The sequence below is a fragment of the Sinohyriopsis cumingii genome, unplaced genomic scaffold, assembly GCF_028554795.1.
Source record: "Sinohyriopsis cumingii isolate HCF-2022 unplaced genomic scaffold, ASM2855479v2 utg000938l, whole genome shotgun sequence".
Classification (NCBI taxonomy): domain Eukaryota; kingdom Metazoa; phylum Mollusca; class Bivalvia; order Unionida; family Unionidae; genus Sinohyriopsis; species Sinohyriopsis cumingii.
In genome coordinates this window covers 2,305,629-2,331,378 of record NW_028315944.1, presented here as the reverse complement: position 1 = coordinate 2,331,378, position 25,750 = coordinate 2,305,629, and the positions used below count along the sequence as shown (strand labels likewise).

General features: G+C 35.3%; 1 protein-coding gene across 4 annotated transcripts; it reads left to right on the top strand.

Annotated features, from left to right (window-relative positions):
• Nucleotides 1–621: 621 nt before the first annotated feature.
• Nucleotides 622–25,145, top strand: LOC149773004 (uncharacterized). Of its 4 annotated transcripts, none has more exons than XM_089946966.1 (8): nucleotides 4,972–5,170; nucleotides 5,757–5,860; nucleotides 15,278–15,405; nucleotides 16,423–16,565; nucleotides 16,881–16,942; nucleotides 17,700–17,775; nucleotides 18,334–18,378; nucleotides 22,375–25,145. In XM_089946966.1, the coding sequence occupies exons 1-4, from the start codon at nucleotides 5,075–5,077 to the stop codon at nucleotides 16,530–16,532; spliced, it is 438 nt and encodes a 145-aa protein (XP_089803092.1). In that variant the 5' UTR covers nucleotides 4,972–5,074; the 3' UTR covers nucleotides 16,533–16,565; nucleotides 16,881–16,942; nucleotides 17,700–17,775; nucleotides 18,334–18,378; nucleotides 22,375–25,145. The 4 variants fall into 4 exon arrangements, with proteins under 4 accessions (XP_089803090.1, XP_089803092.1, XP_089803091.1 ...); XM_089946965.1 differs by having other exon boundaries at nucleotides 22,370–25,145; XM_089946967.1 differs by lacking the exons at nucleotides 4,972–5,170; nucleotides 5,757–5,860; nucleotides 15,278–15,405; nucleotides 22,375–25,145 and adding an exon at nucleotides 19,341–19,465 and having other exon boundaries at nucleotides 16,491–16,565.
• The last annotated feature ends 605 nt before the right edge of the window (nucleotides 25,146–25,750 follow it).

The following is a 25,750-nucleotide window of genomic DNA, read 5'->3' as shown; positions in this document are numbered from 1 at the left end:
CCTCTATGTTAACAGTATGGTATGTTAACATAAAACCAAAGGCCCTTTTCAGGGCCAATCCTATGCCTCGAAAAGAAATTAACTTTCATACCTAAATTTCTTTTTTTCTTTTTTAAATATTCAATTTCCCTCGACGCTATACAGTCCCACCATGTTTAATTTCCCTGGACGCTAAATAGTCCCACCATGTTCAATTCCCCTTGAGGCCATAGTACAAAATAACATTCCCCCCATGTTAAATTTCCATTGAGGCTCTGGTATCCCATATTCCCATGTTAAATTCCCTTTGAGGCTATAAGCCATCCAAAATTTCTCCATGTTAAATTCCCATTGAGGCTACGGTACAACCCTCCTATTTTAACATTAAAGTCCCCTTGAGGCTACATCGTCCCTATTCACTACTCCCGGGAGATGTAACCATTAGCCTGGTGTATTTGAAGTTGAAGAAAAAACAGCCCTTCTCAGGGCTACCCCAATACTCTATAAAGAGACTATTCAAATTGCCAATTTGAGTGAGTGTGGAGTAGTGTGATAATAAACACTCAGTCCTTTACTGACGTGATTGTGTGTGTGTGTGTGTGTGTGTGTGTGTGTGTGTGTGTGTGTGTGTGTGTGTGTGTATGAGCTCGCGTACGTTTGTGTGGATAGTAGAGTGTGTGTTTGCATAAGTGCGCATACCTTTGTGTGGATAGTAGATTTTTGGGGTTTGTAAGCGTTCGTGTACGTTTGTGTGGATAATAGATATTGTGATTTTTTTATAGTATAATTTGGGTTTGTTTTTTCTCCTTCCCGTGTGTGGATAGTATATTTTGTTTTTGTGCATAGTATAGTAAGGGTTTGTTTTTTCTCCTTCCCGTGAGGATAGTATATTTTGGTTTGGTTTTGCTCCTTACCTTTGAGTTGATAGTATATTTGTGGTTTGTGGATAAAAAAGTGAGGGTTTGTTTTTTCTCCTTCCCGTGTGTGGATAGTAGATATTGTGGTTTTTGATAGTATATTTTGTTTTTTTGTTATCCTTCTCTTATGTGGATAGTATATTTTGGTTTTGTTTGTATTCGTTCTCCTTTGTGGATAGTAGATATTTGGGTTTTTGCTAGTATAATTTGGGTTTGTTTTTCTCCTTCTCGTGTGTGTTTAGTATATTTTGGTTTGTTTTTGCTCTTCGCCTCTGTGTTGATAGTTCATTTGTGGTTTTTTGATAATATATAATAGTTTTTACCTTTCCTTCTGTATGGATTGTATATAATATGTGAAGTGAGTGTAAGGGATGTTTTCCTTTACGTCCTTGCTTGGCACATATAAAGTCAAAGCGTTCGTTGTTCGCGCCATTCAACATTGAATAAACGAAGATGACAATAGAGTTGTTCAACAAATTGAAGGACAGTTGGTACTGGATGGTGGATTCCTCCTATGTGGTGGAAAGCCTAGAACATGAATGGATGTATCCAGTTACCAAAGACTTTGTGACAAGTCAAATGACCAGCATGAAAGTAGCCAGGGACCTGGCACAAGGTATGATAGAGGAGGAAGTAGAAAAGTTAAGAGTTTTCATTCAACCTCCGTATGTGAGACTTGAAACATTGAAGGAGGACTTTGAAAATGTGATGAAAGTCAGGTTTTTTTCAGAAGACATTTTGCATTGGACAGACCAACTAAAGAAAAAAGAAGAAATAACGAGAAAAGTGCTGGAAGAAGAAGTAAAGAAGATAAAAGACAGGTGGGCTAAAGAAAGAAAGGACAACGAAAACAGAAAGAAAAAAGAGGAGTTTGAAAGAATGAATGAAAACTGGATGAAGATATAGGAACAATTTAGATGGATGGGACATACTGACTTAATTCCAGAGACGGAAAAGAAGAAGAAGAAAGGAATTATCGAGAAAGTGAGGAAATGGTGGAAGAACTGGAGAAAATAGAAGAACCCAAAGACCCTTTATAGGTAAGTTCCATTGTCCCTAGGGTGCCCCCTATTACTGCTATTGTATACTTGTGGCCTCATCTATGACTTTTCGTCAGTATTAGTGGTGGACTTGTGACCTCTTGTATCACTTCTTGTCAATTTGCTTACGATCAAAGTATATTATTTTGTACAAAATCAGTAAATCAGAAAAAATAAGTTCCACTCATGTTCCATTTATGTTGACTGATGCCCCGTTATTATACTGAAGTTGTGCAATACATTTAAGTTACACGCACATGTGTAAAGTAAAAAATAAATAACGTGAACGGAGATTGAGAGACCTCAATGCTAATGTTTTGTGAAAGAAATATAATTTCTATCCTACCTCAGCATGCATGTCACACACTGTCATAGAGAATAATGTTAGATTGTCAATTTGACAAGGACAAAATCAGGTACTCCATTGCATTTAAGAGAAATAACTCTGCTGGAACTAGACAGGGGTAAGAGTTATCTAGTCACCACAGTCACATTTTCAGCCATGTGTACCACATTTTAAAAAATCATATAAAATACAAAATATGATTTAGATATGAATTAGCATAATCTCACATGTTGCCAAGAGGCTTAACTTTTTTAAGCCTAACAGAAAATACAACTCTTACATAGTGCAATAATCACAGTGTTGTTTTCTATTTCTGAATACAATGTTCCCTACATCTTAAGCTCCACCCACCTGGGGTGGTACAACTGGTACCTTTATACCTAATACTGCACGACCTTTGTGAGTATAGTATTCATCCGAGACAATGAGTTCATATTTTCCCATACAAATACAGTAACCTTTTTATTATATACTCATTTTCTTGTTATACCAAAGGCTTAATTATTTTTAAAAAATACACTACAAGAAACAAAGTAATTGAATTTGTGTTGTATCAAAAAATAAATGTACAATGGTATATTCATCAATACAAAGAGCACCGCACAGCGAAATTTGAACTTTGTCGCCCGCTCGACAGTAGTTTAAAAAGGAATTGTCATTTTGGTCTACTTAAACTTGAAATTTAGAGTCATATTGCGAATGAATGCCTTACAGCAACTTTTCCAGTTGGTCTGGAATGGACGGATTTTGTTGGGGTGGTTTTTTGGGGGTTTTTTTTGTTGCTGATCGAACTTGGTCCTGCTTTTCTGATTATGATGGAATGGATTATTGGGTCCATTCAGTGCAGATTTCGGTTGGAAATTATTGTGTATATTTTATTTAATTATATCTGATTTAATATATTTTTAATTCAATTTAATTGTTTGTCAGTTTTAATTTTTTTATTATTTTTTATTACAGGCTATTGTAACGTAAACTTATTCACTAGAGATGATACTTTTTTCAGAAAATAGTTTGACCGTGACTTCGTTTTATGAACACCAGGTGTTGATCTAGATCCTGACCTTGATTCAAAATTTGTAGCAACCACTTAAACAAGTTCTATTTTTACTTTAAAATGATTGGTTGTTGTTGAGGTCATGATGGGACTAAGTGTTTAAGACGTAAACAATTTTTGTGTATATTTATTTCTTAGAGTAAAATGATTGGTTTTCTTCAGGGCCACACTGGGTGGACGTGATCTTTAACAAGTACCTAATTTCTAAAAGCTTCTAGAGCATGATCACGTGACCCCCTGTTTATGTTTTAGAAGACGACATAACCTCTGTTTTGGAGAGTTATTCTCAGTAGAAGCTGGGCTGTTACACTGGAAGTTGTATGTTGTGCTGTTTAGAGTTATTTCAAAGTATTAGGATTGGAGTTATTTCAAATTATTTGGATTTAAAAGGATTAATTCTTTTTTTTCCCTGGAAAGTACATGTGCTCATGTGAGATTCTTAATCAAAGACAGTTCTTATAAGAAATTTATTTAGATTTCCAAAACCGGAGTGATAATTCTTGTTTCTGCAAGGAACTATACACTTCAAAACTACAGGTTACAGCATACGTCATCGTCTTCCATCTTGGATTTTTCGTCGGGATTTGAACTTGAGATCAGTGGAACATTTTCTTTATTAGGACTGCTAAAATTTTATTCTTGGATTATTTTTTTTTATTTGATTCTATAAAACCATAAGTTCATATTTTTTTCATTTTGACAGAATTTTTCCAGTGAAAAAAATTATTGTATTTTTTCAAAGCTTGTTGTTTTCAATCTTTCTTGTGTTACATTTTATTCAAGCCTAAACACGGAACATAAGAGAAATGTACTCAAAATTCCAGTAACGTTTCGGTGTTTATCAAGTTTTGCAAGAAATGTCATTCGGGATTGCAGAACTAACTTAGAATTACAGTTGGTGGAAATTCAAGATGCTCAGTTGTAAGTATATTTATTATCATTATTATCACCAGCTAAAGAAGATATCTGTTGATGCCATATCACTTGAATATCGGTGTTGGAGGGATGCCAAATATGACCTATATTATACAGTGTGTGGCTTAGAATGCTAGCCTAACACTATCAAAATAGTTACACGGGAACAGTTGCAAAGCAGCAGTTGTGTGACAGTCCATTTAGACAGCGGAAATAATCCTTCTTGGCTTATTGGCCCCGAGGTTCTTAGTTTCCTACCAAAAGTTTCAGTTGGATTTGTTTTTTCCAATCTGGTATTTTAACAGACTTGTAATATGGTACGCCTCTGACATGCGACAGCCCTTGGTCTCAATATGCTTTTCTATGCTATATTTTTTATAAACCATAGACAGCTTTGGTCATGGTGTGAACCATTCTATTTGCGAAAAGTTACGAATATTTCTTCTGAATAAATTTTTAATGATCAGAACGGTATTTTCAAATTACTACGTCTCTCACGTTTGTACGTTTTTTGTTGACATTGTGAATATCGTGTTAATTCGTGTGCTTGTTTGAAAGTTTCGTTTCTGACTCCGTGAAATCGTCCACATCGTTGACTTTATCATATATAATTTCAAATGGACGAAACAGATTGTTTAGTTTATTCACAAACAAATAAGACATGATATGTCTGAAGATGCCGGCAATAAAATTCCAAAAAATTATGGTTTATTTCATTAAATAGGAGTATTGGTCTATGTATCTATTACCTCTGAGGCAAAATTTGAGTAATACTAATTTTAACGTTGCGTAACAGTTCAACTGAAAGAAGAAAAAAAAAATGAATGCAAATGTTATTTCAGATGGCCACAATTCCGTTATTCAGCGCTGGCAGGAAGCAACTATGCATGTTAATGGCGTCAGATTATATTCGATGGTAATGAATTAAAGATCTTTATAACTTGGAGAATAGTATTTTCTTTTCTTCTATTATTTATAATGGATATTTTCTCTCGTACCTGTGTGTTAGTAGAAACACAGAGATTACAAATTACGAACAACTATCTCGTTACAATGTTACAGCAACTGAAATGATTGGTTAAACAGTTATTGTATCTCTGCATCTCTTAATGAGCCGCACGAACTATGTTAATAACAATACATGCAATATAAAGTGAATTTTATATGTTTTATTTATCAAAGAAATTTTTATGACGAGTTCTACTATTTGCAAGTTAACCTAGGGAATAATATTTTACTACATAAGAATAAATGTTTAGAGTTGTTTAAAATTTAATAGTTTTGCAAGACAATTTAAATAAATACAATTTAAAAAAATATATTCAGAACTAATTATTCCCCCCACCCCCATCCCCAGTACAGTAGAAAGCCTTGAAATTACTTGCAGTTGTTAAAATGTTCATGAAATGTTGATGTTGATACAAAAATGCATGCTGTCTGGGTGTCGGATAAATTACAGCTTTACTCCTGCATTGTGATTGCGCTTGAATTTGCCGTTTCAGCCGATTCAGCATGCATCAGCACGGGAAAAGCAAGTTGTAAGCACTGACGTGGAAAAAGATGGTCGCCAATTAGTGATCACGTGGAGAGATGGAGTAAAATCAAGGTAAAACATTCGCATATACTTTTGTGGTAGACAAAAGTCTATATTCTGCTACGTAGCAGTAAGTTGTACCGATAATTTTAAAGAATGACTACCAGAAAGACCCCTACCAATATGTATAATAGTCAAATAGTGAGTATGTATAATTGTAAAAATAGTCGACAAGCACTGATAATCAGATTATAAAGATGAATAATTCTTAAATCTTAGATTACACCGTGCACGTGGTAAGTTGGAACGTAGTCGCTATTTCGCCGATAACATCTTGCCAGAACAAGTGTGTGCTTTTGACATCGATTAAACTGTTAGGTACAAAATAAATAAAGTAACCGGTGTATGTTTGTGGATATCGTCAAACACGTGCTACCCTAGAATCTGTCAGTAAAACTTTGAAACATTGTTAATGTACCCAAACATAGTCAGAAAGCTATGTCATGGATATATTCGTCACTGATCCAGATTAGCGAAGATGAGAAGTGTATGTGATTTGGATTTTTAACGTAGCTTTAACAATTTTCTAGTCATATCGCTACGATGTCTGTAGTTTGACAGTTTATAGTGATGTCTAGCATTGGGGCATTATGCCGTAGACAGGAAGCATGTTTCACCCAGTCACATTATAATGACACCAGGCCGACCATTCATAATAGCAGTCTCTTAATGCTGAGCGCCAAGCGAGGCAAATGCTCGTACCAGTTTTATTCTTTGGTATGACTCGGCTGAGGTCCAAACCCGCGACCTCCAGCATCCGAGGCGTATGTTCTAGCCACTTAGGCCACCGGAGAGGTTGCAAAGGCGAGAGAGACACGTGAAGAAAAAATATACTGACATCAGTATCCTATATATATCATACCGCTTCACTGTCCTTCTCTTCCAACTTCGTCCCAGTGCAGGTTCATGTACCAGTACTCTCTTCAGATAACCCTTCTACATAACATCTTTTTCTTACAGTTAGCCATGTCCGTAATTATGGTGATGGAACACGATATCTTCATATAAAGTAGGTAGTCTGGGTTGAATAGCATGTTGGAAATGATGATCGATGGCTCAAGTTGTACCCACATATTTCTTGAGTTGTCTTGAGAACAGGTGACACCATAGATGAATGCCCTTATATATATATATATATATATATATATATATATATATATATATATATATATATATATATATATCCTTGGATTCGATCAAAACAGATTAAAATGTTCCTCTAATTAATATGTATGCTGCAAAATTCAGGCAGAGCGCTGGATCTCTCTTCTCATTAGAACCGCTCTGGTGGTTTAGTGGTTAGAGCATCCGCCTTTGATGCGGGAGGTCGTGGGTTCGATCCCCCGCCGAGTCATACCAAAGACTTACAAAAATGATACAAACATCTGCCTCGCTTGGTGCTCAGCATTAAGATATTAGCGTTAGGACTGGTCGGCCTGGTGTCAGGATAATGTGACTGGGTGGAACATCATGCTACATGTCTGCGGCATGATGCCCCCGTGCTCAACATCACTATAAACTGCCACACTACAGACATCGTAGCGATATAACTGAAAAATTGTTAAAGCTACATTAAAAATCCAAATCACACAGGCACACACTTCCCATTAGAATAGAGCAGAAGTGTGACGTCCCTTTGAATATAGAGGCGAACCAGTGTTCTACGGTTTACCATTGCTGAACAGTTTAAGTACAATATCTATAGCTGAAAAAAAGAAAGAAAGACTTCGTATATATATGGGCGTGCCTGATGCTGAAATCACGTATGCTCGGAGTTATAGCACTAGTTCTTGTGACTTCTAGAGCTTGTTCAGGGTTAGAGTGAGCTTATAAACTGATTTTGAAACAAAGTGGTTGACATCCTTTAACATGGTAAAATACAAAGGAATTTTTTTTTTCACTTCTGAAAATCCTCAAGTAAAAGTCGATGCCTTGGAGCATTTTCGAAGAACTTTGATAAAAGACATGCGGAAATATATAACACATCAACACATATACACAAACTTGCTAACACGTCTCGCCAAATATTATGATAAACCTTTTCATTGAAGCGTTGGATGTGCACGTGATGACGTAACCTCTGAAAAACGAAGTTGTCTTAGTTATCTTCTTCGTTGCCCTTCCTTTGTTACTCATATCTATATTTTGTGTAAATTTTGGTATATGACAGTATATATTTTGTGTATTTCAGTTTGGCATGTAGATTTGCATAGGACCTATAAATAGGTGCTGTCAATTTTCTAATAATAAACCTATTTAATATTTTAGAGTTATTTAGGGTTGGCTAGTCAAGTCATATGTTTAAGTACTGTGGTGTAGGCCATGTGGGCTGTATTGTGAAATGCTGGGTTAAGTACTGGGGTTGGTCACTTGGAGTTGTATTGCAACATATAATCGTAATAGGCCTTTGAGGATGTATGTAAGAAGAGGACTGAGCAATTCATTTCTTATTCAGATTCATTCATAATTCTTATTTTATATGTTCTTGTGTTAACATCAGTCTCTAGATGTGTTTAATGTTGTGTTTAAATATAATTTGTAAGAAGACATTTGTTGGTCTATTCATCAGAATTACAAAGTGCTCAATGGACTTAAACATCGTTCTAAGACTATTCAGTATTTATTCAAATGAGTTATGGACAAAGCCAATGCAATACATGAAGAGTTTTCGATCATCATTACATTCGAGGACCTGGAATTCATTCGGAACACTCTATTCGTTTAGGCTTGTGCGGAACTTTCTAGGATTATTTTGGATTTATGTAGTAATACTGCAAGTTCCTCATAAATTTGTATTTGATAATTTAGAGAATTAAATTATTTGTTAAGTTTTTCAAAGGTTGTTGGTTTTGATTCTTTCTGACACTTAGTTTATGAATATAGGGTCATAGCACCTGAATATACAATGGACAGTAAGAACAACTGTAGCCATGCTACCGACGCAATTACCACAATTTGAACTTTTGGGAACTCATTTTCCTTTGACATAGAACGAATCCTCGGAAACCAGAACCATCAAACTATGAATATCCAGTTTTAATTAATCTTACAGAGTGACGGTTCTATGGATATGTTTCCCATTAATACCTTATATTATTTTTCAAAGCCAAATTGCCTCAAGCTATTCAATGGATCACGAAGCCTGAAGTAATTTTGATAGAAAACATTCATCCTGCACAGGCCCTGCTTATCATCTAAGATCAATTCAATGGTTGATATCTTAAACAAACAACAAGCAGTTCAAACGATCCACTCAGTTATGAATGTGAAAAACCATCACTAGCCAATACTGCATTGATCACATATACCACGAGAATTCATATTTTTAATGTTCAACTTCTGGTCAAAACTATTGCAGCTATTTTGACCGATCAGTTTAACAAAGCCATGGACAAAGTTCGCAAAAGGTTTGGTGATCGTGTACGATAAAATTGCTCATCGTCTTAAAAATACATTTTTTTGACTGCTGTAGAATGTACATTACTTTTCTCCTGTTGTGTTTTCTATTCTGGTTGCATGCACTGTTCTCGCTCCTGTTGTGTTTTCTATTCTGGTTGGATGCACTGCTCTCGTTCCTGTGAAAGACGTTTAGAACAAGATCGATTCTCCAAGTTTTTCGCTACCCTGTGGAAATGAACGAATGGCTCAATCTATTGTTTGTATTCTCTGATGTGGTGAAGTACATCGTGGTTGGAAATAATGTCATTCACATGCTTAGATTCAGATTTTTACAAAGTGGATTCAGCCATCTTTGCTACAAGGAATGTGGAGAAATGTATCAAAATCACGTTGAATTTGTACAATCTCATTATCTTCCCGTTAGTAAGTCGAAATTTGAGTCTGAACACTATTATAAAAGAAGATCTAGGAAAAATATTCGTTTATCAAAAGGAAATGTCACGGTAATGCTACATTTTAGAAAAAGCTTCTCAACTGAATTGGAAAACGTGTTTCCTGTGTAATAAGGAGTTGGTCGACAACGAAGACATGGCTTAGGTTATGTTTAACCCAGCTTTACCTACGGTAGCACCTATCTTAAAACCAATGGTGACTAGAGGGCTGTAGGCTTTAAACGAGGCCTCATTGACGCAGGATAACATTTTCTTTTAAAAGTCAACATCTACAAAGTCCTGAAGAAACCTTCTTGAAGCAGGAATAATGATTTGCTTCAAACTGAAAAGACCTTTTGGGTTGCCTAGACATCCCTGCAAAATAGCTTCACACTTCTGGCGAATGCATTACCTAATCCATGCCATAACAAGGACGAGGCAGAAACTGACGTACGTCGAAACAATTTTATTTTATAAACAGATTATAAAAAAGGAATAAGAACAGAAGAACAGGAGCTGTCAGAGAAAATGATGCACCGAGATTTTTACGAATGTTCCAAGTCAAAACTAAATCTGTTTGCCATGCCACCAACGATGGTTACGATGCAGAATCCCAATGGTCAGAATTTCATCCTGTGTCGCTTATGACTACCTCAGTCCTATCGAATTTGAAATCAAAGGATAAACAGATTCGATCTGAATAGCAGTCACTTGTGCCTGAAGTAAAAGTCCTCAAAATAGACAATTTCAATCCAGACGTCAATGCCAGAGTAACTCCCTTCAATAATTTCATGTATTCGTTGTTCGGGGCATAGTGGATTTGTACTTGAATAACAAATTACAGAGCAGCAGCATGGGTACTTACCCTTAACGAGCGTACCTGGAAAATCTTCTGACCTACGGAAAGGAAGCCAGGAGCACACATCTGGATGCTTCCGTGGTATGGAAACCTGACACACTGTAAAAGTTGAACGATAGCGTTGATTACAGATAATGATGCAGATTACACTGATTGATTTAACTATCGTCGAAACAAAATTAAACATGGACGCAGTTTAGAACTGATGCATCGTTTACATTTCACATTGTATTTGCAAGACAAATATTTCTTAAATGGAATGGAGGTACACCTGGGACTGAATCGAAGTAGCACAGTACTCCATTTGATGGCCAATGCTAACAAGTACAAAGTCATCTTCGAGGAAGCCAGACCTAATTAATCAAATTCTGAGCAGAATGGCTGCTGCGTATCCGATTCGACGAGTGGAAACGAAAACCTTCACCATTGCGTAGGCAGGACTCCGATCCAAGGTTGAAGATATTGTTTTCAAGGGACAGCTACCCGAATGATTACTCATCAGCATCATCAGAAGCGGACTGTTCGATCAGACTCATTTTGTGTTCAAACACTTCAACGTGTCTAAAGACAGAAGTCACTCGTAATGGTCAAATATCCATTTGAACCTTATTTGGCCTAGAAACATTACTTGAGATCTTACTTGACCCTTTTTGAAGCCTTAATACTGGCATTTACAGCAGCTACGCTATTTCGTGCACCGATTATACGGGAGGATATACCTTGTTGGGAATTGATTTCACTCCAATCCGAGGCAGTAACGAAGGATTTTTTCCACCCTGTAAAATCGGGCCAGTTTCGCGTGGAACTTAACTTTATAATAGCCCTGGCAAACACAATGAATGTCATCTTCAATCCAGTTTGAGACATGTGATCCGAGATTATTCAAAAAGAAAAAGAATGAAACACGAAGAGATATGGAGATAGACGATGGGTATATTTTTGATCCAGAACAATAAGACAAAAACAGTCATGATATTCAAAATAACCAGAACAAGAACAACATTTATCCGCTTGTTTTGCTCGTGACTTGGCTGAAAAAAATTACAGGTCTAACTTGAGAACATTCTTACCGATGCATATCATTCATCCTAATCAGAACCAGCACGATAAATGAATGATAAGTCAAGAAGAAAAGTTGGAAGAGGCATAGACTCCCATTTCAGAAGAGACAAAGTCTTGCGTGGCAATTTTATATCTCCATTAAATTCTCTGGAGACCAAATGAAACGAAGCTCTCTAGCAACAGAGTACAGAGACCATCCGTTCCTCAATTTACTTGACAAAACCTTTTGAAGGAAAAAAGTCAATTGTGAATGGATGACTTATCATTTCATGAGAAAGATTTTTAAAAAAACCCAGAAGAATGGATACCTGGAGACTTGCAAGCGACACACAGCTTCATGGAATCACATAATGTGTGCTAAAGATGACCTTTTCCATTGCAAACCTAAAGATTTTCTGGCCTATGTCATTAATAAAGACGACATCGTCTATGAACCAATCGGGTAGCTGTCTAATTTGCCAAGGACGACAGTGTGGAATATTTTGTTTGTGATGGATTACCTCTGGATGACATCATATAGTTTATGAGAATAAATGCCGTATTGATTTAATTCAATAATGTGAAATTTCAAGGATTAGGTTCCAGGGTGTGTGGACAACATTTTGAGTATGTTCTTTATCGACGCAGTCTTGGATTTCCCTTAGAACATTTGGTAACATGTTTTGATAGTGAGTACTCACGAACTTATGATAAAATAGGAAGATGGTTTTGTGAACATTTTGGTTATCACTTTTCTTTTCTTTAGCTCAAAAAGCGTAGTGTGCATCGCTAGCAAAATGACAGTGCTTTAGATCATTTGAAGTCAAGTTTGGCCACGTACTGTCAACTCGTCAGCCACAAACAATGATTGAAGCTATGGCTCGTTTACACCAGATCAAGTAGAAACTTATGTAGAATAGTGCTAACCAGAAGAAAGCCATCTTCTTTAAAATGGCATTGGACATAATAAAAAATCTCCTGTGTGAAGAAAGTATTAAAGGGACAGAGGAGAGGCAAAGCAGCAGCAACAGTGGCAATAACAACAAGAATGATAAGAGATGGGGTGCAAAATGGAGACTGAGAACTTCTCGTAATGTTAAAATTTGAAAACTGGTGACCATGTGCTGTGAAAAGGCCAATGGTAGGATATGGAAGTCCTCCCAGGAACACTCACCAAAACAAAACAGCCCTTTTCAGGGCCACTCAGATCTCTAGAAAAGTGATATACAAATCTTTTTGCAATAACTTGTGTTTGCTGTTGTGTCTTTGTATTTCTCATCCAAAAGACAAAAAATAAAAATTATAACCGCCGTCTTGATAAAAGTACATCTTTGTTGGGTATAGTGTATTTGTGTCAGTCATCTTTATTGTATGCTGGAGGAAAACACAGACAGGGAGAGTGAGGTCAACGAGCCTTGTTTTAGGTTTGTGGTCTCTGCGAAGGTTTGTGGCCACCATGATGACCTTTTGGAGGAAAAACAAACAAACTGGGGACAAAGATGTGTGGTCTTTTGTTAACAACCTGAAAACTCAGAGGCATGACTACTAAAGAGAGTGGTGGCAGAAAACCAAATGATCGTTTTCATGACCACCCAGATCGCTAAAAAACTGTATCACCTATGATGTTGCCACGACATTGCGTTTGTTTATGATTTTGTGCATGTCTCTGTTATTAACAACTAAAACTTTAAACCCTTTAAATCCTTCTCTCTTTTGTGTGATAGTATATGTGTAAGGGTATAGTAGTGTGCCTGTAAGCACTTACTTCTCTTGTGTTTATACAAACCCCTACCAATTTTGTTGGATGGTAGGTTTCTGTGTCTGTTTGAATCATAATTGAAAAGCAGATGCTGGATAGTAGTAGTGTGTGTTTGGATAATGATACAAAATGTAGGTGCTGGATAGTGTGGACTGTAATTAAAATGTGGGTGTTGGACAGTGTATGTATGTGTTGGGAAATTCTATTTCATTTGCTGGGTTGTCAATGTGTTTTAAATTGTAGATCCAAATATTAATATTAAATTTCCCCTTATGCATCTGAGGCACCTACTGACCCTACATTTCTAGGGCAATATTGGGCATAAATCAGTCCTATGTTCAATTCTCCTTATTCCCAATAGTCTGTGGACAACTTTATGCCCCAGAGTGACTGACAGTATAAGCCTATCTCGTAATGGTATGCCTCATAGTGCCCCAGACATCTCTACACAAATAACACAGATAGCTTTGGTATTTTTGGATGCTGTTTGAGTTTCTTTGTTTATACCAACATGTTGGCCCAACTTGAGCAGCAAGTATACTTGACCTAGTGTTTATGAAGGAGAGAAATATGGTAATCTTGTGCATGTAGCACCCTTGGGTAGGAGTCTCCTTCAGATGCATTGTTTTGACTTAATTTGCTATACGGATATCATTGAGTCTTCTAGAGAAATTTATATTTAATTGAAAGGTGACCATTGCATGCAAAGAATATTAACAACATTCGGTGTATTATACAAGGTAAAGATGGACTTAAAACTTGGGTCTGCTGAAGATTTAGTCATCTGTAAATATTTGTACTCCCAAATTTTCAAAACGAAGTAGCCCTTGATGTAAAAGTTAAAAAAGGAGGAAAGCATAGCAGTGTTTTATTATTATAGGTACCAGAAAAGGAAAGGATTCTCATAAGGCCAGAACCCAAGCAAAGTGGGCTTGTTACAAAGCAATGTGTGATGTTGAGAAGTCGTTTGCTAAGGAGGCCAAAAGGTTGACATGACCTTTCATTCACTTGTTGGAAGCAAGCTTGAGCCCAAAAATACAGCAAGAGATCCAGAAGCTATATATATATGTATATATATATATATATATATATATATATATATATATATATATATATATATATATATATATATATATATATATTGAACTTGCAGCTAAATATAAATATGTGAGATTTAAAGTTGATCTGAAATTAAATTCCCTAAATTTACTGAGATCCCAATGAATAAAGCCTGTAGTATCTTGAGGCTAGTGAGAAGGGCATCGCCTATTCTTTGAGTGGGCACTGGCTAATCCTTGAGTGGGCACTGCCAAATCTTTGTGTGGGCACTGCCTAATCTTTGAGTGGACACTGCCTAATCTTTATGTCTTGCAATGCATCCTGGATACCATGATTTAGCAAGGACCATTTCCTGATAGAAGACGTTCAAATAAGAGTGACAAAGTTAGTTGGAGATCAACAAGAATATGAATAGAGATTGGCTGGGGAAAAATAACCCAGTGTGATCAACATGAGAGTAAGAGTAGATGCAGACAAGGTGTACATGTTTAGGTGTGTTTACAACACAGAAAAAGATCTCCTAGAGCTGGAAAAAAGCTAACCACCAGAAGACATGTTTGCAAGCGGAAGATTACTGTAGGATCTGCACAAAATGACATTTCTTCATTAGGTTGTTGACTCTTATATTGGTCTACAATTTCAAGTAGTTGAGGGATCTACTATTAATACCTTCAAGCTTGTCTAGATAAAGCATGTGCCGAATGTGTCTGCCATACACTTCCCTCTTTCACAAGCAAATGTTTCAGTGATATTACCAGTAAAGAAAGCCAATATCAATTTACAGACAACTAATCTGTTAAAAGCTGAAGACATTATGTATCTGTATATGTTTATATTGGTATATTGATTTTCGAGATCATCATCAGCTTGCTACATTGCAGGTACCACAGCTTATGGCTGAGAGTCAGCTGTCAGTGTCCAAAGTGTCTGCAAGCTGCCAACAACATGAAACTCATTCGGGTGGAAGAGTTAGATCATCAAACTGTCCTGGAGAAGGCCTTAGTATCCAGTAAGACAAACACTAGTTATATTACAAATTTTGAACCTCCTTGTCTAGTAAAGTGAAAAATCTAGTTATACCTCCTCATTACAATCTAGTTTTACCTCCTCACTACAATGCCCACATCATCATTTTGTCTGTCCATTAGCTTGCTCATAATGCTGCTTTTAGATAGCATGTCTGCAAGAGTGCTTAAAGACTACTAATTTTTTTATTGTTACCATGTCTGAAATATTCCTCTCTTGTATATATACACACACATGCATTCACACACACACACATACACATGCACATGTGCATGCACACACACACACACACACAACTCTGAGCCATTAAGCTTCTGTCAACAGTGTTTTGTGTTGCAACCAACATTGCCCAACAGACTGATTTTATATATAGTCCACCCATCATTTTGTCTTTTATTCTTTGGGATAATTGCATCAACAAGAAAGCTTTCTGGTTCCAAATAACAGTAGAAAAGTGAAAAACTGGTCGAACCACACATTTTAATTTTCAACACTTGACATTTAAAAAAAAAGAATGTCTGTTTAAACTGGACTACCCACTGTCAAGTGTGATTGTAGTATTCTTCCATGGATAAGATGAAATACCACTCTCACTTTTTTGTCGACATTCCTTGGCACATAAGATGGGATTGATGGCCATGTTTATTGATTCTAGGTGTCTTATAGTTTATAATATCCCATTTTGAAATATTTTCACCAAATCGTCAAGGGGCCCAGAGTGACCGAGTGGTCTAAAGCGCTCTCAGTTATGGATCATTGCCATCTCACCTCTGTCTGTGTGAGTTCGAGTCTCGGATTCAGCCAATGTGGGTATGTGAGAAAGCTTGCCACTAGCTTCTTGTGGGTCGGTGGTACTTTCCAGGGTTTTCCCGGGTTCTTCTCCACCGTTAATACTGGCCGCCATGTATAGCCTATTGTGTGCTGAAAAATGGCGTTAAACCCTACAACAACAACAACAACCATATCGTCAAGACATTTTATTTGCCTTTCTTTGTTTCAGATGATGGCCTTACCATGTCACTGATGTGGAGGCCAACGAGTCACATGGGAACCATTGGACTAGATTATCTTAGGGTCAATAGATATGATCCAGATGCGTTGGCAACCTGATATCACTTGACCACACCCCTCTTCCTGGAGAAGGTAAAGGATAGAGTAAACTGAACAAAATAGTTCCAGCTAGTTTTAGATGTGTAATCTTCTGAAATCATTTGGTTTTGGAATTTAGAACTTCACAAAACCTAAAGTACACAACAATTGTTTCACCTATGTTTAAGACCTTGAGACTTTAATGATTCTGGTGATGTGAAAGTGCTTATAAAGAGTCTTTAATCAATATTACGTTTCAGTAGTGGATTAGGACATGACTATTGTTGCTCTTTGTATATTATTTGTTGCATTGGTGATTCATTGTCAAAGAATGTCGATCATGATGGTTAAACATTTTATCTTTTCCAGGGGGAGACAATTCCAGAAGTAAACTATGAAGAGGTGAATGCGTCAGACAAGGGGATGTACAAGTAAGCTACTAACAAGATACACATCATGGTATTGTACTAGACATCCATAACAAAAATTTTACTTCGATGATGATTATTGATTATCACAATACACCTTCATGTTCTTGAAATAACCTTGATGCTGATATAATAATAATAATAATAATAATAATAATAATGATAATAAGGACTTTGTAAGCTCATAATCTTTAGAAACTCTATTTTACAATTATATTAGTTAGTAAATAAAGACAAATATAGACAACTTTACGAAAACAAACGCCATTGAATTACAAAGAAAATGATGCTGCAAAATATCCAAGCTAATGAAACATTGCTATGTCTTAAGTCTGTTTTTGCAATTGAAATTGATCAGTTTAAAAGCACTCTTGAATGAAAGGACAGTGTCATTGTGTTTAAGTTCAACAGCCAATTTGTTCCAGTTAGGTGGGTCTTGGTACACAAAAGAATGGTGTCTGTAGAACTTCGTTTTATTAGTGAAAATAATGAGAATAATGAATTTCTGTTGGCAAATGTATATTCTTTGGCTGCTGTATTGTAGCAACATATAAGTAGGACAAAGAAAGATACACTAGTTTGTCACATCTGCATTCTTTACTAAATTGGGCCCAAGGTTAACGTGATAGGATAAATTAATACCACAGGATGAAAATTATAGTTGTACCCTGTGTAAAAGTGAAATATTTTTATTGTGTCAAACTATGCAAATAAATGTTTGTTGACACTGTAAAATGTCTTTCTTCATATATTTCCAAAGATGGCTCAGGTACATCAATGATTACGGAATTTGTATGATGAGAAATGTTCCAACAGAGAAACTGACAATCCTACAGGTGAGAAATAGTACAACAGATTAACGTTCCAAACCAATGACGTCTACTCAATAAAAAAAAATAGACAACTTTTCCCACGTATTATTTTATGTGAATATATTGTTTACAAATACTATTAATGGATACAAGAAGATTGCATGAATGCGGAAATCAGTACACCATTAGGGTAATACAGTAACCACACAGGTTTACATGCTTGCATGTGGAAATTAATAGATCATTTAGGAGATGTTCAAACCAACATTAAACTTTCCTGATAATTTAGCTGTTTGTAATAAGATCACTAACTGTTAGCTTTATGTAACTATCTGGCTAAATAAAGAAACATTAGAAACTCGTTTGTAAAGTAGTTCCTTTCAGTTTTATGAATTAATAACTTTAGCGGAACAGTTTAAATAGTTTCAATAATATGCAGGTATATTGAGCTACATTCCTTCAGTAGTAAGCTTATTATGCTTAATTTTATAATTATGAAATCGGAGGCTTCCTGCTCACTTTTTTGTCATTGATGAAATCAGTTTGGAAAGTATTTATATTTTCCTGCTGTTTCTCTTCCAGGTTGTTGAAAAAGTTGCTCCCGCACAGAGGACAATTTATGGTACAGTACGTGTCAAACTTGCTTAAATTAACAAAGAAAAAACAAACAACCTTGATCAAGGGGTAGAAACTAATATTTATTTTAGATATGCCACTTATCATATCAAAAATACAACACTGACATCAGTTCATGATAATATATTGTCATGAGTTCAATATTTTATGGGTTACCTGTGATCTCTGGGTTGAGAATATTTTAGAACCAGCTAGATCTGAAGCCAATGCAGTTAGCAGATCACAATTTTTAATCATTTCTGAGAAATATGCATAATACTACTTAAATAAATCATTACGAGCCTGAGTAAAAGTCTCAGAAGGGTGACCTAACATGACCTTGTATGCTTACTAAGAGAGCCTAACAAATGTTTGCTTCCAACAAAGTCACTTATTGATCAATTAGAGGTCACTTTCATTGATCTATAGGACTTAATTAATTGACTTGTTGATGATGCAGTTTTGTTTATGTTTATTCTTGAGAAACAAGGAAATCATATCACACACAGTCACTTGAGATAAAAAGAGTAAGAAATTTTCTCCCACGGTTTCCAGCAATGTCCAACCAACATCATTAGTAAATCATTCCCACTGAGTATGGTGGTGACTAATATCTTTCATGAACTCTTCTGTTTAAGATGTCTTGATAGGTTAGTTCCAATACCTCCCAGAGAACAGCTTGATATAAGCAGACATAGAGAAACCAATCTTCAGCATTGTACAGAAACTTGTTAGTCTTGCTCTTAATGGTTGTAACGAAGATGTTGAAATATTGCTTCCATTTTTCTCAGATATACTTTTTTTGTACCAATATTCCAACATTTTAAAATGAAGCTAAGATAGAATGAAACTAACAGTTTTAACAGGAGTGAATTCCCATTTCATCCAAAATTGGTTGCTATAGATATGGTTGCTATAGAAATGGGATGCTATGGATATGAATGATTTTAAGAGGTTACTGTTTCATTTCCTAGGTTTTTGATGTTGTCCATGAATCCACACCTTCCAATTTCGCATACTCCACACTTTAGCTACCAATACACATGGACCTTGCATACTATGACACTACTCCTGGGTTACAGTTTGTACACTGTCTTCGGTAAGTCAGGTCCCCTGTTAGCTGACATTTATAGACACATATCATTAAGTAAGTCAGGTCCCCTGTTAGCTGACATTTATAGACATATGTCATTCAGTAAGTCAGGTCCCCTGCTAGCTGACATTTATAGACATATGTCGTTCAGTAAGTTAGGTCCTCTGATAGCTGATATTTATAGACACATATCATTCAGTAAGTCAGGTCCTCTGCTAGCTGACATTTATATGCATATGTCATTAAGTAAGGCAGGTCCCCAGATAGCTGACATTTATAGACACATGTCATTCAGTAAGTCAGGTCTCCTGTTAACTGACATTTATAGACACATGTCATACAATAAGTCAGGTCCCCTGATAGCTGACATTTATAGACACATATCATTCAGTAAGTCAGGTCCCCTGATAGCTGATATTTATAGACACGTCATTCAGTAAGTCAGGTCCCCTGATAGCTGACATTTATAGCCACATATCATTCAGTAAGTCAGGTCCCATGATAGCTGACATTTATAGACACATATCATTTAGTAAGTCAGGTCCCCTGTCAGCTGACATTGATAAACACATGTCATTCAGTAAGTCAGGTCTCCTGTTAACTGACATTTATATACATATGTCATTAAGTAAGTCATGTCCCCTATCAGCTGACATTTATAGACACATGTCATTAAGTAAGTCAGGTCCCCTGTTAGCTTACATTGATAGACACATATCATTCAGTAAGTCAGGTCCCCTGATAGCTGACATTTATAGACACATATCATTCAGTAAGTCTATGTAAGTAGACTGCCAGCAAAAGTTGCTTCCAAGGTATATTGCACTTCATTCGTAAAGGTCTGTACTCAGTTAAGAAGTATGGGTGTTGTATCTACGTGTTCACTGGAAATCTACCGTAAGTCATGTACATGTATTTTTTCATACCCTTTAATTTTTTGTACATAATCCAGTTATCAAAATCATAATTAGTTTAATGTATGATAAGTTTTCATAATATCATTTTGTATTTTTAAAAAAATCCATTAAATTATCAAACATACAATTTCTGCTAAGAAGATACATGTTTGCAAAAAAGATCGATAATACCATATTGCCATTTTGTTTTTACAAAAGTTAATAATTGATTGTTGGTGAGAAAATACAATGATTGATGCATAAGCTCTCGTATTGTCATTATAATATATACTGGTGCTTATTAACAAATAGACAAAGGACTTCGCAAAACATATCTTTAAATATTATCATTAATTAGTTCTCCTTATAAAGTTCGTCACCATAACAAAACACCACATGCATTTTAAAATGAGTTCAGAAGCCCTTTGATGTTTTCTTATACAACAAAATTTACATCTCAGTACATGAGACCACAGACCCTTGGTGAACTAGTCTTATTGTTTCATTATACCGGTAGTCATACAAATGTAAAATATAAAAACCTTGTCATTTTCTATCATAAATTTGAAAATCACAGACTCTGTTATATTGATTCATATATATACACATATACTCTCTTTTAAGTGTTGTTCTGTTTTGACGTGGATATAATTAACATTTTATTGCAAATCTATTAGATGATATACTCCTCTGTTATCTTTATTGGCGAATTTGAATAACAAGTAATGCATATGATCGCTTGTCCTTATAACAAATTCTGTATGGACAACGGCTTCAACAGCACATTGACAGATTTTCATTTCCCTCAAGAGAGCATCATTTCCTTTCTGGCAGCCTCACTGATTTGACCTATTCTGTCGGTTCTTATCTTCAATCTGGTTTCAACTGGAATAACCAAAAGTGCTAAGCATGTTTAATTACCTTGTAAATAACACTGAATAGCTATGTGGTTGTTGTGACCACATACATCATAATTAAAACAAGAATGAATTGTTGATTTAGCGGTGTTTATTGATAATGGAATATAGTCGGGTCGTAGTACATGAGGATTATCACAATCATCAGGTAACTCAAAATACGGTCTTTTTTTTTTCTTTGCATAAAGCTACAAATAAAACCCGTCCTGAATAAATACGGTCTTCTACACAGACAATTTTTTTCATCTCTCTCTCTAGTGTGCACACACACACATGCACATGCACACACACACACACACATGCGTTAACTAAAATGTGATTTGTTCTTTTTTTGCAATTTGATAATGAGATTATTGTTGTTGTAAAAATACAAATTGCACTTAATTTCTTGACAATGTGGACTTGTATCTTTGCATACAATTTGCCAATTAAAAAATACATTTACAAACCATCTTAATTATTTTGCTAGTCCTACATGTAAGACCTCGATGCTGTTATTTATGTTTTGACTTTTGTGTACACTAAAACATAATAACATGTGATAGGTCTTACATGTAGGACTATCATTTTGCCAACATTGCACAACATAACAACCGCTTCGGCGGCCTAGTGGTTAGAGCGCCCGCCTCGGATGCAGGAGGTTGTGGGTTCGATCCCCGGCTGAGTCATACCAAAGACTTACAAAAATGGTACTAACAGCTGCCTCGCTTGGCACTCAGCATTAAGAGGTTAGTGTTAGGACTTGTTGGCCTGGTGTCAGGATAATGTGACTAGGTGGGAGATCATGCTACATGTCTGCGGCATGATGCCTCAGTGCTAGACATCACTATAAACTGCCACACTGCATGGGCCAAAGTACATAAGCGCAGCGTAAAAAACATATTATTACTTCATAAAAAGCAATTTTATTTTTTTATTGTGTGATGATTTTTTTCAACGACAGTAAAAAAAAAGATATTATGTTTGAGGGACACACAACAACGAATAAATTACAACAGGGTTAGTTTTACAACAAACAAAAAATAATTATATTGTTGTTTCTGATATGTGTGCGTATGACACAGAGTTGACAAATGTTTATATTTTTTTCTGCGCAGCACAGCAACACCAAGAATGTTGGAGACCTCCGTGACAAACAAAGAAATGATTGTATCTGCGTGAGGATTTAATAATTGCTGGTAAAATTCCACGGCGGATTGAGAAATGTTTGTTAGGCTGGAACATTTAATAATAGTTGGTGATTTTCCATGACAAACAAAGAAAATATTTGTATCTGCTGCAAGAATTGGAAATATTTGTGAATTTGCTGTGGGAGTTGGAAATATTTGTGAATTGCAGTGGGAGTTGAGAAATATTTGTTAATTTACTGTGGGAGTTGAGAAATATTTATATCTGCTGCAAGAATTTAATAATACTTTGTAATTTTCTGTGAGAAACAAATAATAACTTATATCTGATGCGAGAATCTGATAATATTCATATCTACTATGAGAATTTAGAAATATTTGGGAATTTAATGCGACAATTGGGTAATGCTTGTATATGCATGGGGCCGAGGAATGGTTGTTAAATTTGTTCTGACTGGATCTTTTTCATAGTGAAATTTAACAAGTATTTGTATCCACGGGGATCGAGAAAATAATGTTAGTGATTTTCCGCAGTAGATAAATAATACCTGTGTCTGGTGTGAGAATTTAGAAATGTTAGTGATTTTCTACGAGAATTTAATAATATTTATATCTGCTGTACAATATTGGGAATATTTGCAATTTTATATGAGAATTTAATAATGATTGTGATTTTTCTGTGAGAATTTAATAATGCTGCTGTTTTCTTTGACCTGTATTCAACAATACATTTCTCTGTTAAATTTATACATATCATTCTTACACTGTCATTGTGGGAAATTGCTAAAGTTTGGTATCCTTGTTTAAAACAACTCTCCGGATAAAAGCCTTTTGTAATAATTTCTTGAAAAATCTTCTGTGGATTTTAAATATATCTTGTTGTAGCTCATTATTTAAATTTAGTTTATATTTAATTCAAAAAAAAAAAGAACAGTCTGTTTTATACAGTAGTATGTAGAAGATGGGTTATGCGATAGCAAATAACAATTAAGCCGGCATTTCATTTTTCAAGGGGTAAAAAATAAATAGTTGCTCTTAGAAGCGTCTTTATACGAAACAGATGCTATCTTTTTCAGCAATTTAGGTTCATGTGAGACACTAAAAAATCGCTGTATAAAGGTTTTTAGGATGTAATAAAGGTTGCTGGATGGAAAGGTATGGAAATGCGCACATAACCCATCTTCGACCTACTACTTTTTATCCTAATGACACTGAAAATTCTTTAAAATGGTGTCTCAATACCTGATACACCACAATGCTTTGCAGAATATTATGAACAATTAGTTGTAAAGACAGTGCCTATTTATACAGAATATTATGAACAATTAGTTGTAAAGACAGTGCCTATTTATACAGAATATTATGAACAATTAGTTGTAAAGACAGTGCCTATTTATACAGAATATTATGAACAATTAGTTGTAAAGACGGTGCCTATTTATACAGAATATTATGAACAATTAGTTGTAAAGACAGTGCCTATTTATACAGAATATTATGAACAATTAGTTGTAAAGACAGTGCCTATTTATACAGAATATTATGAACAATTAGTTGTAAAGACAGTGCCTATTTATACAGAATATTATGAACAATTAGTTGTAAAGACGGTGCCTATTTATACAGAATATTATGAACAATTAGTTGTAAAGACAGTGCCTATTTATACAGAATATTATGAACAATTTGTTGTAAAGACAGTGCCTATTTATACAGGAAGTTATGTTGGGTTTCCTTTTGTCTATTCAAAATTAACAATTTGGAGTGAAAAAAATTAGAGGGGTATCTGAAAAGTTCTGTATTACGTTTTAGGCTTTAAATCTGTCAATAGATTTAACAACGACAGATAAGCAAAATAATGCTCTATAAAAATGATCAGCATTTACATGAACAAGCAAGCCAGATAATGTAAAATTATGTGTGTGACAAAACTATTAGGTAAAAATGACAATGGACTAAAAATGTCTGAAAAGTAGAAGATTTGTAATACTGAATAAAGAGGATACTGTAAAATCCGGGAACTCTTAGAGTATTCTCTGACTAACATAGAGGCCAACTTGAATGAAGTACATATAAGACTGTAATTCTCTGTCATGTACACAATTCTGAAGTGGTCTCATCCTTTAAAGATAGTCTTCAATCCATGGAAAATGAATCACTGGATGGTGGTTGCCTATGCTTGGTGAGTGAGAAGTGGCTACTATGAAAGGGCAGTTGATGAAGATACTTGATACCTAGTGGAAAATATTTTTATTATTACAGGAATTAATTCTTCAGATGAAGAATCATCTGAAGCTCAGAAGGTTTGTGCAAGATGGGCACTGCCTTTGTTTGACAGCTTATGAAAAGGTTGAAATTGCCAAACAGCAACTCACTAAACATGTAAAAAAGAAGGAACAGAGATATTTGAAGGAGATTATCAGTTTCATAAAAATTAAGCTTTTTAAAATATGTAACCATATTTATCTAGCACAGTGTCTTGCAGAAAATTACTCACAAAGTTGTAAAAATGACAAAATAGAGAAATTTCAGAGTTGGCTGTCTTCTGCTATGAATCATTGTACCTGCTCAAAATAATTGGGCTCTTTTATTGTTAGATATGCAGTTATCAATTTTGTTTTGGTGAATTTATGTTTTGTTTGTTTTTTATCAAACTGAAATAATGTGCAAACTCGATCCTTTTGAAACAGACTTTAATGCTATTTCTGGGGAAGTAAACAGCAAAACTAATAAATAATAAATCAAGTACTTACTTTTTTCATTATTTATTTCATTTTGCTTCTCTTGGTTGCATGACGACAGATTTGACAACACTGTGAAGGGGGGAGGGATTCAACCTTTGTAGATTTGTTTCGTGTTGCTGAGGACTTTCAGAAGCAATACCCCAGCGAATTTGAAGTACTTACTCGAGTCCCGGTCATATTTGAAAGAATCCATTCAGTCAGGTAACCCTTCTTCTTAACATGATGTTATAGTTCACATTTGTGAAGTCAGGGGGAGCTAGTGTTCTATCCCAGTGTTGGCATCTGTAAATCAGAAACATATGTAATGGTTTACACCATTTCAACCATTCTTTCTTGCTAGATACTGGACAATAGTTTGGAGTGGGTTTCATGGAGGGGAACTTGAGCGGCTAACTTAGAACATACATTAACATTAACTGACCGTTCTGTAAAGTTTACGTACTGAGCTCAGGTTTTGGTATACTTTAAACATATTTTTTCATGTGGAATCATGAAACTTAGTAAGGGAATATATCTTTATGAGTAATGCAACCTCATTTGAAAATTAGGTCACTGTGACCCATATTTAATGTTTCACTGTAATTAGTTACATATAGTGTTTTAAGTT